At 46.7% G+C, this 11648-nt stretch overlaps 1 protein-coding gene across 1 annotated transcript; it reads left to right on the top strand.

The window, feature by feature from the left end:
- The first annotated feature begins 2601 nt into the window (after positions 1–2601).
- On the top strand, positions 2602–5107 carry LOR (loricrin). The gene is made up of 2 exons (XM_030936478.1): positions 2602–2687; positions 3886–5107. Exon 2 carries the CDS (start codon positions 3909–3911, stop codon positions 4875–4877), a length of 969 nt encoding a protein of 322 aa, XP_030792338.1. The 5' UTR covers positions 2602–2687; positions 3886–3908; the 3' UTR covers positions 4878–5107.
- The last annotated feature ends 6541 nt before the right edge of the window (positions 5108–11648 follow it).

Below are 11648 nucleotides of genomic sequence, written 5' to 3'. Positions count from 1 at the left end.
AGGCATGGGGCACTATCCCCACCTGCAACTCTACCAAGAAGATCCATGCATAGCTTTGGAAAGCCTTCTGGCTCTTTGACACTTAGCATGGTGCCCAGTATATTTCTTTGGGCTGGATTAATAAATAAAGAATTAGCATCTTAAATTTAATAGAAAAAAAAAATACCCTATATTTCTTAGAAGAAAATGAACCTCCCAAAGCCAACATGGACAATTTGAAGATTTGTCGTTTGGGGGGTCAACTGAACTTGAGGTTCCCGTTTTCTTTAATTTGTGAGACAGGGTCTCACTCTGTCACCCAGGCTGGAGGGCAGTGGTGCAATCTTGGCCCACTGCAGCCTTGACCTCCCAGCCACAAGCGATCCTCCCACCTCAGCCTCCTGAGTAGCTGGGACTATAGGCGCATGCCACCATGTTCAGCTAATTTTGTTTATGTTTCTGTAGAGATGAGGTCTCACTGTTACCCAAGCTGGTCTCAAACTCTTGGGCTCAAGCGATTCTCCCACCTCAGCCTCCAGAGTAGCTGGCACTACAGGCGCATGACACCACACCTTGTTAATTTTTGTACTTTTTGTAGAGACGGGGTCTTGCTATGTTGTGCAGGCTGGTCTCAAACTCCTGGGCTCAAGCAATCCTCTCACCTTGGCCTCCCAAGGTGCTAGAATTACAGGCATGAGCCACCGTGCCTGGCCCAGTTCCCAAATTTTAGAATTCCATAGGTAAGTAATATCTCCCTCAAAAAAAAAGTGGTAATCATTATACTATTGTCAAATTTTCATTTTGACATGGCAGGACATAAAAGAAACAACTACAGCCTCATGTTGCCATATCTTTTAATGGAGGAGGAAAGGAAGACCATGATTTCAGAATTGAAGACTTTCTTTCCCAAGAATACCCTGCTGACATCCTTTTACTTACACTTTTGCTAAGGACTGGTTATCACATAGCAATGGCCCAACAAGGGCTGACAGATCAGTGCTGGGAACCGTGGTCCACATGTGCTCCTCTTTCCAATATGGCCCAACTAAACGAAACTGTTCTTTCTTATACCCATAGCAATCACTAATCGGGGCCTGTTTTCCTCCAAATTCTCCACACTACCTCAACTTCAAGCAGAGAAACTTGCCTTCTCCAACAGATCCTGTCTTCTCCCTACTGGGTCTCCTCTAAGGAAGAGAGCACCTGAGTTCCTCTTGGGTTCACCTGGGTTTATGCTCCCCAAACTGAAACTAGTACCACAAGTTTCTGAAGGCCACAGTCTAATCAGGATCATCTGGATCATTAAAAGTGCACTATAATTAAGAATTTATTATTGGAGCTGTCAGTTCAAAACATAACTGGGCAGAACAAAGTTTGACTGTGGTATCTTAAACAATACCAATTGACTTCCGGTTATGAAAGAAGAAGCATGCTGTTCTGCATGCACAGAGGTGATGCTACTGGTCCAGAGTCAACAGGAAAGTTTTGAGTTATTCTCCTAGGAGAAGAATCAAACTTGCCCAATCCCTCCATGGACTCCTTTCTGGCCTTGGTGTCTGAGGGAAGGCCAGGTTGGAAGTAAGGGTGTGCTATTATATGAGAAAACAATAAAAAAGACAGCATCACCTTCTACACTTAACATTCTCTCTTCACATGCCTGTGAAATAGGTACTACTATTTCTATTTGATAGACAAGATAACTGAAGGTCAGAAAGCCTGATCATTCCAGTCAATAAATACTTACTGAGTGTCTCCCATGGGCAGGAACTGCACTAAGAGCTATGACTCTGCCCAAGGTGACACAGCTGGTGAGTAGAAAAGGGAGCACCCAACCTGTCACTTAATCTGAAGTCTACCCCATTCGATGACTGCCCCTCAGGCTGAGGTCAGTGTTTTGTCATACAACGCCACAGGACAACAAAGCCAAAGAGCCACTGTAGGATCACATGGTCCATCTCTTTAGTTTGCTCTGCTGCAAGGAAAGTTAGTATTGATTATCCTTCTCAGATTTTCTCAAATGTCTGCTGCCTCTGGGGACAAATCAAAGTAGCTTCCCATGTCACATTAGTTACAGCTCTGTCTATGGTGTGCAGTCCAGAGCTGGGTGCTGGGGACTCATGCCTCCAGTGGGCAGGACGGAAACACCCCAGCAAAGCACACAAGAAATCCTGGGAGAGAAACTTTTGCAAAGGAGTAACAGGTTCTAAAGTTCTGAGGACTTTTAGAGTAGCAGGACCAGAAGCCAAGCAATAGGATTTGGAAGGTCCTACTCCTTGGACAAAGCACTGAGGTCTCCAGTTTGACTCTCTAAGGGCACCTCAAGACTCTGGGACCTATTCCTCAAGCACAGCCCTGTGGTCACCTGGTATGCGTCCTGTGCCAGAGGTTTTGGAAACAATGTCTGCCATCCACTCCGACTGGGTGACCCCACTGATGAGCCTGCTACACTGTTGCATCAGAGAAGGGGCTAGTCACACACCAGGCTGCCCATCTCAAGAATGCCAAAACCTTCATGAATGGGCCATCCTGTGCCTGCAATCACAGGGAGGTGGGGCTGACAGCCACGGGTCACGTAACTGAGGCCAAACACAAGAAGCTGGCCTGGATCAATCGATGAGTAGGCAGAGCTGTATATATAACCTCAGGAGCTCAGTGCTCCTCACATTGCCAGCATCTTCTCTCCTCACTCACCCTTCCTGGTGCTTTGGGTAAGTGTGGGTTCTACTGAGTCTCTCATCTTCCCAGCTGGTCTTGCCCAGGCCTGACTAGATTAGATGGACCAGGGCCTCTTTCCCCTTTGGGAGCTATAGGACCTCTGCCTTCCCAAAAGCACTCACATTTAGAGGGCGGTCAGGAAAGGAGCAGGGATGCAATGCAGATGATGTTTCTGATCTTCTGGTCAGAGTGTAAACTCCACAAAGACAAGACTATCTCCTGCTCTCTGGCACTCCCATAGGGGCAGGCATGGTGCCGGGCACAGAAGGACTCTGGAGAGGCTGTCCAAGGCAGCTTGTGCACAGGCTGAGCAGACCTCGTGAAACTGTCAGGAGGAGAGGCTGAGCCCACTCTCAAGAGAGTAGGGAGAATGATTCCAAGAAAGTTGCAGATGGGAGGGATTTGAGGTGCTACAGAAATCCAATTGTTGCTTTACAGAGTTAGAAGTTCTGAGAGGGAAATACAACTTCCTACTAGTCAAAGTCCCTTCTACCAAACTTGGACTTGAGAAAATCATGGAAGAGATGGCTAATAGCTTCTGGTCGGGGATATTAGTCCAAAGGACCACCAGGGTCCTTCCCCTGTTTCCAGGCAGGGCCACAGCAGAGCCTGTCTTTTCTAATAACTGGCCCTTGGATCATGGCCTAGCTCAGTGGGACAGACCAAGAGTTTGAACTAAGAGCTTTTGCAGAGGATGGAGTGCAACAGCCCTCAGTAGAATGGAGTCCAACAAACCTCCCTCTGTTGTGCTGGGAATGGGTAAAATCTCCCATCCTAGGTAGAGGTTTGTGGTAGTTTTCTATCTGCACTCAGAGAATCAGTGTTGAGACTGGAAGAGGCCTGAAAGATGAAGTGTTCAAACCCTTTCATTTAACAGGAAATGAGAAAGAGGCGGGAGTGTGGGTGATCTGCCCTCAACTCACACAACAGTGGTCAGAGGCAGAGCTGGGAGAAAGAATGGGCACTGCTAACTGGGCTGTTTAAAGCTTAGTGAAGGCTTTCTGCAGGGGAAGGAGGTGCTCAACTCTTCCAAAAGCAGGAATCCCCGCTGAGGGCTCTCGGGGCACCTGAAGGAGCCCTGGGCCTGGCGCAGGCAGGCGCTGGGAGGATGGCGATGTTGCCATGGATGCAGCTGCCTCCCTAAGTATCCTCTTGCAGCTGGTGCAGAGATGCTCTCTTCTCTCCTTCCAGGCTCCCCTTCCTCCTTAGATAAGATGTCTTATCAGAAAAAGCAGCCCACCCCCCAGCCCCCAGTGGGCTGCGTGAAGACCTCTGGCGGCGGTAGCGGTGGCGGAGGCAACGGCGGTGGCGGCTGCGGCTTCTTCAGCGGTGGCGGCAGCAGCGGTTCTGGCTGCGGCTACTCCGGCGGCGGTGGCTACTCTAGCGGCGGCTCCGGCTGTGGCGGGGGCTCCTCCGGGGGTGGCGGCATTGGAGGCTGCGGAGGGGGCTCCGGTGGGAGCGTCAAGTACTCCGGGGGCGGTGGCTCCTCCGGGGGCGGTGGCTCCTCCGGGGGCGGCTCTGGCTGTTTCACCAGCGGTGGGGGAGGTTCCGGCTGCTTCTCCTCCGGTGGCGGCGGCTCCGGCTGCGGCGGCGTCTCCTCTGGGGTCGGCTCCGGCTGCTTCTCCGGCGGCGGCGGCTCCTCGGGTCAGGCGGTCCAGTGCCAGAGCTACGGAGGTGTCTCCAGCGGCGTCACTAGCGGCGGCTCCTCCAGCGTGGGCTCCGGCTGCTTCTCCAGCGGCGGGGGCGGCGGCTCTGGCTGCGGCTACTCCGGCGGCGGCTCCGGCTGCGGCGGCGGCGGCTACTCCGGCGGCGGCTCTGGCTGCGGCGGAGGCTCCTCTGGCGGCGGCGGCTCCGGCTACGTCTCCTCGCAGCAGGTCACCCAGACCTCGTGCGCGCCCCAGCCGAGTTACGGAGGGGGGTCGTCCGGCGGCAGCGGCGGCAGCGGCTGCTTCTCCAGCGGCGGGGGCGGCGGGGGCTCCGGCTGCGGCGGCGGCTCCTCCGGGGTTGGCAGCGGCTGCGTCATCAGTGGCGGGGGCTCAGTCTGCGGAGGTGGCTCCTCTGGGGGCGGCGGCAGCTCCAGCTGTGGCGGTGGCTCCTCCGTGGGGGGCTCAGGGAGTGGCAAGGGCGTCCCGGTCTGCCACCAGACCCAGCAGAAGCAGGCGCCTACCTGGCCATCCAAATAGGTCCCCCAGGGTACCACGGAGGCGAAGGAGTTGGAGGTGTTTTCCAGGGGCGCCGATGGGCTTAGAGCTCTCATGATGTTACCCAAGGTTTGCAAATCCTTCATGTCTTAACCTACCTGGAAGAAGCCATTAAGCTCTCCGGCTGCAACTAGTGCTGCTGTTTAGCCTCTTTGGTTTCTGTACAACTACCTCCCAACCCCAGTGCCTCAGTCAATAAATGTGCAAATTTATGAGAATCTCTAGGTCTCCAAGAGTATTTGTAGTGTTCAAGTTCATCCATTCCATTCCATTCTTCCTTCTCCTTTCTTGCATTCGCTCATTCACACTTACATTCATTTTACAAATACACGGACTCAATTGGCGGAAGGGTGAGTGGATAGATGGGAGTCACCAGGAGAGGGAGGAATGGCTGGCAAACGACGGTCAAACATGTGAACATTCTAGTGTGCGGCTTAAAATCATGGCGTGATCCCAAAACACAAAGATCCTGAGGAGAGACTTCAATAAACACCTCCCTGTGGATTGGGTAGCCACTGTGGGTCTCCTTACTGAACTCTGTTTTTTAAAGACATGCTGCCCTGGAAAGACGCTGTCTCTCACCGTCCAGAGCCAATTCTGCAAAGTCTGAAAGCTGGGTGGCTGCACATTAGGAGCACCAGCTCATGCTACTCAGACTCACCCGAGAAATAATAAGCCTATCCGATGTTTATGGGCCTCTAGGGCGAGCAAGACCATTTTAGTAGGTACCTGTAGGGAGAGGAGGAAGTAGGGGAACTGTTTCCTGCTCTCTCACGCTCTTTTTTTTTTTTTTTTTTTTTTTAATTTCAATCAGCTTTCTCTGGTTGAATGTTTCCTGCTCTCTTGAACTTGGGAAGATGCAGCATAAATGTACGAGATGTAAAACCTCAGCACCAGAAAGAGGTCATGGAAAGCACAAGAGCTTCCAATTAACAAGGAAGAAGCCACAGTTGCTCCAAGGGATGTATTAATCGCATAGCCCTCAAAAGAGATATAGAACATCAGCCTGGCCAGGGATTTTCCAGGTTCTGTTTCATATCCTGATTTTACCAGCTCTAGTTAAATGCCAATTTACTGATTTACTCAAGAAAAACTCCTGCTACATCAAAAAGCCCAGGTACCCTTCCTACTCAATCACTGCTGGGAGGGTAAAAATAAAAAAAGGCTTCCTCTTCAACTCTCCCATTTAGGATCTCTACCATTCATCATTTTACATTGGTCATTCATGGAGATCAGAACAAATAGCAGTCTTAAAGATTCAGGAGCCCAACCACTGCATTACTTTTATGTTTTTTAACAAATGAAAGTCAGACTTTCAGTTCTGGACAAAATGAAGTAGATGTAATTCTTACTATCACTCCTGTGAGGTAGAACTAAAATCTCTGAGCATAATATATAAAGCAAACATAAGAAGACTTTGCAAGCTGGGTGGCTGCATGTTAGCAGCACCAGCTTATGCCATAAATATCTTCTGATATGTTTATTATTTCTCTGGTGAGTCTGAAGAGGACAAGGCGGAGTAGCTAGAGTCCTCAGAACTAAAGGACTGACAGTGGTAAGTTTCCTGGGTTTTCTTTTCGCCTCCTGTGTTTCCCAGATTGGGCACTAGAAAATCTGCAACCAAGATTCTGGCAGGTGCAGACAAAAAAAACTGCACTAAGAAAATTCTCTTGCTTTAGACAAAAGACCAGGAAAGGGGTAGTCTAGTAAGACAGAAACCTTTCTGACAATATTTGCCCTACTTCAACCAAACACCATGGGGAAAAAAATGAACAAGAATCCTGTACTTCCACCATAGTAAGGAGACCACATGGACTTACTCAGAAGGTGCTACACTCTCCCTAACCTCGCTAGTGTGGTATTAGCAGAAGTCTGCTATAATAGAAAATTTAAACAAGATCTGAAGTCTCTTAACATAATGCCCAAAGTGTCCAGCACATAATAAAAATCACTCATCATACCAAGAACCAGAAAAAAATCTCAACTTGAATGATAAAAGAACCATTCGACAGATAACCAACAGTGAAATGACACAGATTTTGAGATTATGTTAGGAATTTTTGTTGTTGTTGTTTTGACACAGTCTCACTCTGTCTCCCAGACTGGAGTGCAGTGGCCCAATCTTGGCTCACTGCAACCTCCTCCTCCAGGGTTCAAACAATTCCTGTGCCTCAGCCTCCTGAGTAGCTGGGACAACAGGCGTGCGCCACCACACCTGGCTAATTTTTGTTGTTTTGTTTCATTTTTCAGTAGGAGACAGAGTTTCACCATGTTAGCCAGGCTGCTCTTGAATTCCTGGCCTGAAGTGATCTGCCTGCCTCGGCCTCCCAAAGTGCTGGGATTACAGACATGAGCCACCGCCACCATGCCTGACCTTATCTGTTAGGGATTTTAAAGAAGACATCATAAAAATGCTTCAATAAGAAATTACAAACACACTTGAAACAATGAGAAAATAGGAAACCTTGGCAAATAAACAGAAGATATAAAAAGAACCAAGTGAAAATTTTAGAACTAAAAATATAATAACCCATTACAGAGTTAAATTTTAGAACTGGAAAAAAAAAACTCACTAGATAGGCACAATAGCAGAATGGAGATGACAGAGAAAAGAATCAATATGCTTCCACCTTCCACTGTTTTACCCCTCCAGAGAATACAGCAACAGGCACTGTCTTAGAAGCAGAGAGCAGCCCTCCACAAATAATTGAACTTGTTGGTGTCTTGATCTTGGCCTCAAAACTATGAGAAATAAATTCCCAGCCTGAAAACCTATGAGAAACATGTTCCTGTTCAAAAATAGATCAATAGAAATTATTCCATCTCAACGACAGAGAAAATAAACTGAGGGAAAAAAAAAAACAGAGCCTCAATGAACTGTGGGACAACAAAAGTGTTAGCATTCGTGTCATCAGAGTCCCAGAAGGAGAGGAGAAAGGCTGTGGTACTGAAAAATCATAGAAATAATGGCTCAGAATTATCCAAATTTGGTGAAAGTGATTAACTTACAAATTCAAGATGAGTGAAACTCAAACAGGATAATCCCAAAGAAATCCACACTAAGAAATATCATAATCAAACATCTGAAAGCTAAAGACAAAGAAAAAATCTTCAAGAAGAAAATTTTGGATTTATTGAAATCTGGGGAGATCCTGAGCAAGATGGCCGAATAGGAACAGCTCCAGCCTCCAGCTCCCAGCGCAAGCAACACAGAAGATGGGTGATTTCTGCATTTTCAACTGAGGTACCGGGTTCATCTCACTGGGGAGTGCCAGACAATCAGTGCTGGTCAGCTGGTGCAGCCTGACCAGTGAGAGGTGAAGCAGGGCAAGGCATCACCTCACCTGGGAAGTGCAAGGGGAAAGGAAATCCCTTTTCCTAGCCAAGGGAAACTGAGACACACAACACCTGGAAAATCAAGTAACTCCCACCCTAATACTGCGTTTTACCAAGGGTCTTAGCAAACGGCACACCAGGAGATTATATCCCACACCAGGCCGGGAGGGTCCCACGCCCATGGAGCCTCCCTCATTGCTAGCACAGCAGTCTGAGATCTAACTGCAAGATGGCAGCAAGGCTGCGGGAGGGGTGCTTGCCATTGCTCAGGCTTAAGTAGGTAAACAAAACCGCCAGAAGCTCAAATTGTGTGGAGCCCACTGCAGCTCAAGGAGGTCTGCCTGCCTCTGTAGACTCCACCTCTGGGGACAAGGCATAGCTAAACAAAAAGCAGCAGAAACCTCTGCAGATGTAAATGACCCTGTCTGACAGCTTTGAAGAGAGCAGTGGGTCTCCCAGCACGGAGGTTGAGATCTGAGAACGGACAGACTGCATGCTCAAGTGGGTCCCTGACCTTGAGTAACCTAACTGGGAGACATCCCCCACTAGGTGCAGACCAACACCTCACACTGCACGCGGCTGGGCACACCTCTGAGACGAAGTTGCCAGAGCAAGAATCAGACAGCAAAACTCGCTGTTCAGCAATATTCTATCTTCTGCAGCCTCTGCTGCTGATACCCAGCAAACAGGGTCTGGAGTGGACCTCAAGCAAACTCCAACAGACCTGCAGCTGAGGGTCCTGACTGTTAGAAGGAAAACTAACAAACAGAAAGAGCACCCACACCAAAATCCCATCAGTACATCACCATCATCAAAGGCCAACAGCAGATAAAATCACAAAGATGGGGAAAAAGCAGGGCAGAAAATCTGGAAATTCAAAAACTCAGAGCACATCTCCCCCTCCAAAGGAATGCAGCTCATCGCCAGCAACAGATCAAAGCTGGACGGAGAAAGACTTTGACGAGTGGAGAGAAGAAGCCTTCAGTCGATCAAACTTCTCAGAGCTAAAGGAGGAGCTACGTACCCAGCGCAAAGAAACTAAAAATCTTGAAAAAAGAATGGAAGAATTGATAACCAGAATAATCAATGCAGAGAAGGCCATAAACGAACTGATAGAGATGAAAACCATGACTCGAGAATTACGTGACAAATGCACAAGCTTCAGTATGCTTGATCAACTGGAAGAAAGCGTATCAATGATTGAAAATCAAATGAATGAAATGAAGCGAGAAGAGAAGTCTAGAGAAAAAAGAGTAAAAAGAAATGAACAAAGCCTCCAAGAAATATGGGATTATGTGAAAAGATCAAATCTACATCTGATTCATGTGCCTGAAAGTGAGGGGGAAAATGGAACCAAGTTGAAAAACACTCTTCAGGATATCATCCAGGAGAACTTCCCCAACCTAGTAAGGCAGGCCAACATTCAAATTCAGGAAATACAGAGAACACCACAAAGATACTCCTCGAGAAGAGTTACTCCAAGACACATAATTGTCAGATTCACCAAAGTTGAAATGAAGGAAAAAATGTTAAGGGTAGCCAGAGAGAAAGGTCGGGTTACCCACAAAGGGAAGCCCATCAGACTAACAGCAGATCTCTCGGCAGAAACTCTACAAGCCAGAAGAGAGTGGGGGCTAATATTCAACATTCTTAAAGAAAATAATTTTCAACCCAGAATTTCATATCCAGGCAAACTAAGTTTCATAAGTGAAGGAGAAATAAAATCCTTTACAGACAAGCAAATGCTTAGAGATTTTGTCACCACCAGGCCTGCCCTACAAGATACCCTGAAGGAAGCACTAAACATGGAAAGGAACAACTGGTACCAGCCATTGCAAAAACACGCCAAAATGTAAAGACCATTGATGCTAGGAAGAAACTGCATCAACTAATGAGCAAAATAACCAGCTAATATCACAATGACAGGATCAAGTTTACACATAACAATATTAACCTTAAATGTAAATGGACTAAATGGTCCAATTAAAAGACACAGACTGGCAAATTGGATAAAGAGTCAAGTCCATCAGTTTGCTGTATTCAGGAGACCGATCTCACATGCAGAGACATACATAGGCTCAAATTGAAGGGATGAAGGAAGATCTACCAAGCAAATGGAGAACAAAAAAAAGCAGGGGTTGCAATCCTAGTCTCTGATAAAACAGACTTTAAACCATCAAAGATCAAAAGACACAAAGAAGGCCATTACATAATGGTAAAGGAATCAATTCAACAGGAAGAGCTAACTATCCTAAGTATATATGCACCCAATACAGGAGCACCCAGATTCATAAAGCAAGCCCTTAGAGACTTACAAAGAGACTTAGACTCCCATACAATAATAATGGGAGACTTCAACACCCCACTGTCAACATTAGACAGATCAACGAGACAGAAAGTTAACAAGGATATCCAGGAATTGAACTCAACTCTGCACCATGCGGACCTAATAGACATCTACAGAACTCTCCACCCCAAATATTGCAACAGAATATACATTCTTCTCAGCACCATTCACACTTATTCCAAAATTGACCACATAGTTGGAAGTAAAGCACTCCTCAGCAAATGTAAAAGAACAGAAATTATAACAAACTGTCTCTCAGACCATAGTGCAATCAAACTAGAACTCAGGACTAAGAAACTCAATCAAAACCACTCAACTACATGGAAACTGAGCAACCTGCTCCTGAATGACTACTGGGTGCATAACGAAATGAAGACAGAAATAAACATGTTCTTTGAAACCAATGAAAACAAAGATACAACATAACAGAATCTCTGGGACACATTTAAAGCAGTGTGTAGAGGGAAATTTATAGCACTAAATGCCCACAAGAGAAAGCTGGAAAGATCTAAAATTGACACCCTAACATCACAATTAAAAGAACTAGAGAGGCAAGAGCAAACACATTCAAAAGCTAGCAGAAGGCAAGAAATAACTAAGATCAGAGCAGAACTGAAGGAGATAGAGACACAAAAAACCCTCCAAAAAATCAATGAATCCAGGAGCTGGTTTTTTGAAAAGATCAACAAAATTAATAGACCACTAGCAAGATTAATAAAGAAGAAGAGAGAGAAGAATCAAATAGACTCAATAAAAAATGATAAAGGGGATATCACTGCCAACCCCACAGAAATACACACTACCATCAGAGAATACTATAAACACCGAATTCTACCAGAGGTACAAGGAGGAGCTGGTACCATTCCTTCTGAAACTATTCCAATCAATAGAAAAAGAGGGAATCCTCCCTAACTCATTTTATGAGGCCAACATCATCCTGATACCAAAGCCTGGCAGAGACACAACAAAAAAAGAGAATTTTAGACCAATATCCCTGATGAACATCGATGCAAAAATCCTCAATAAAATACTGGCAAAACAAATCCAGCAGCACATCAAAAAGCTTATCC

The sequence above is a fragment of the Rhinopithecus roxellana genome, chromosome 8, assembly GCF_007565055.1.
Source record: "Rhinopithecus roxellana isolate Shanxi Qingling chromosome 8, ASM756505v1, whole genome shotgun sequence".
Taxonomy (NCBI): domain Eukaryota; kingdom Metazoa; phylum Chordata; class Mammalia; order Primates; family Cercopithecidae; genus Rhinopithecus; species Rhinopithecus roxellana.
This window is presented reverse-complemented; position numbering and strand designations above follow the sequence as displayed.

What these genes read in the sequence shown, in the direction of transcription:
- LOR (XM_030936478.1), top strand. Translation starts at nt 3,909, where the DNA reads ATGTCTTATCAGAAAAAGCAGCCCACCCCCCAGCCCCCAGTGGGCTGC.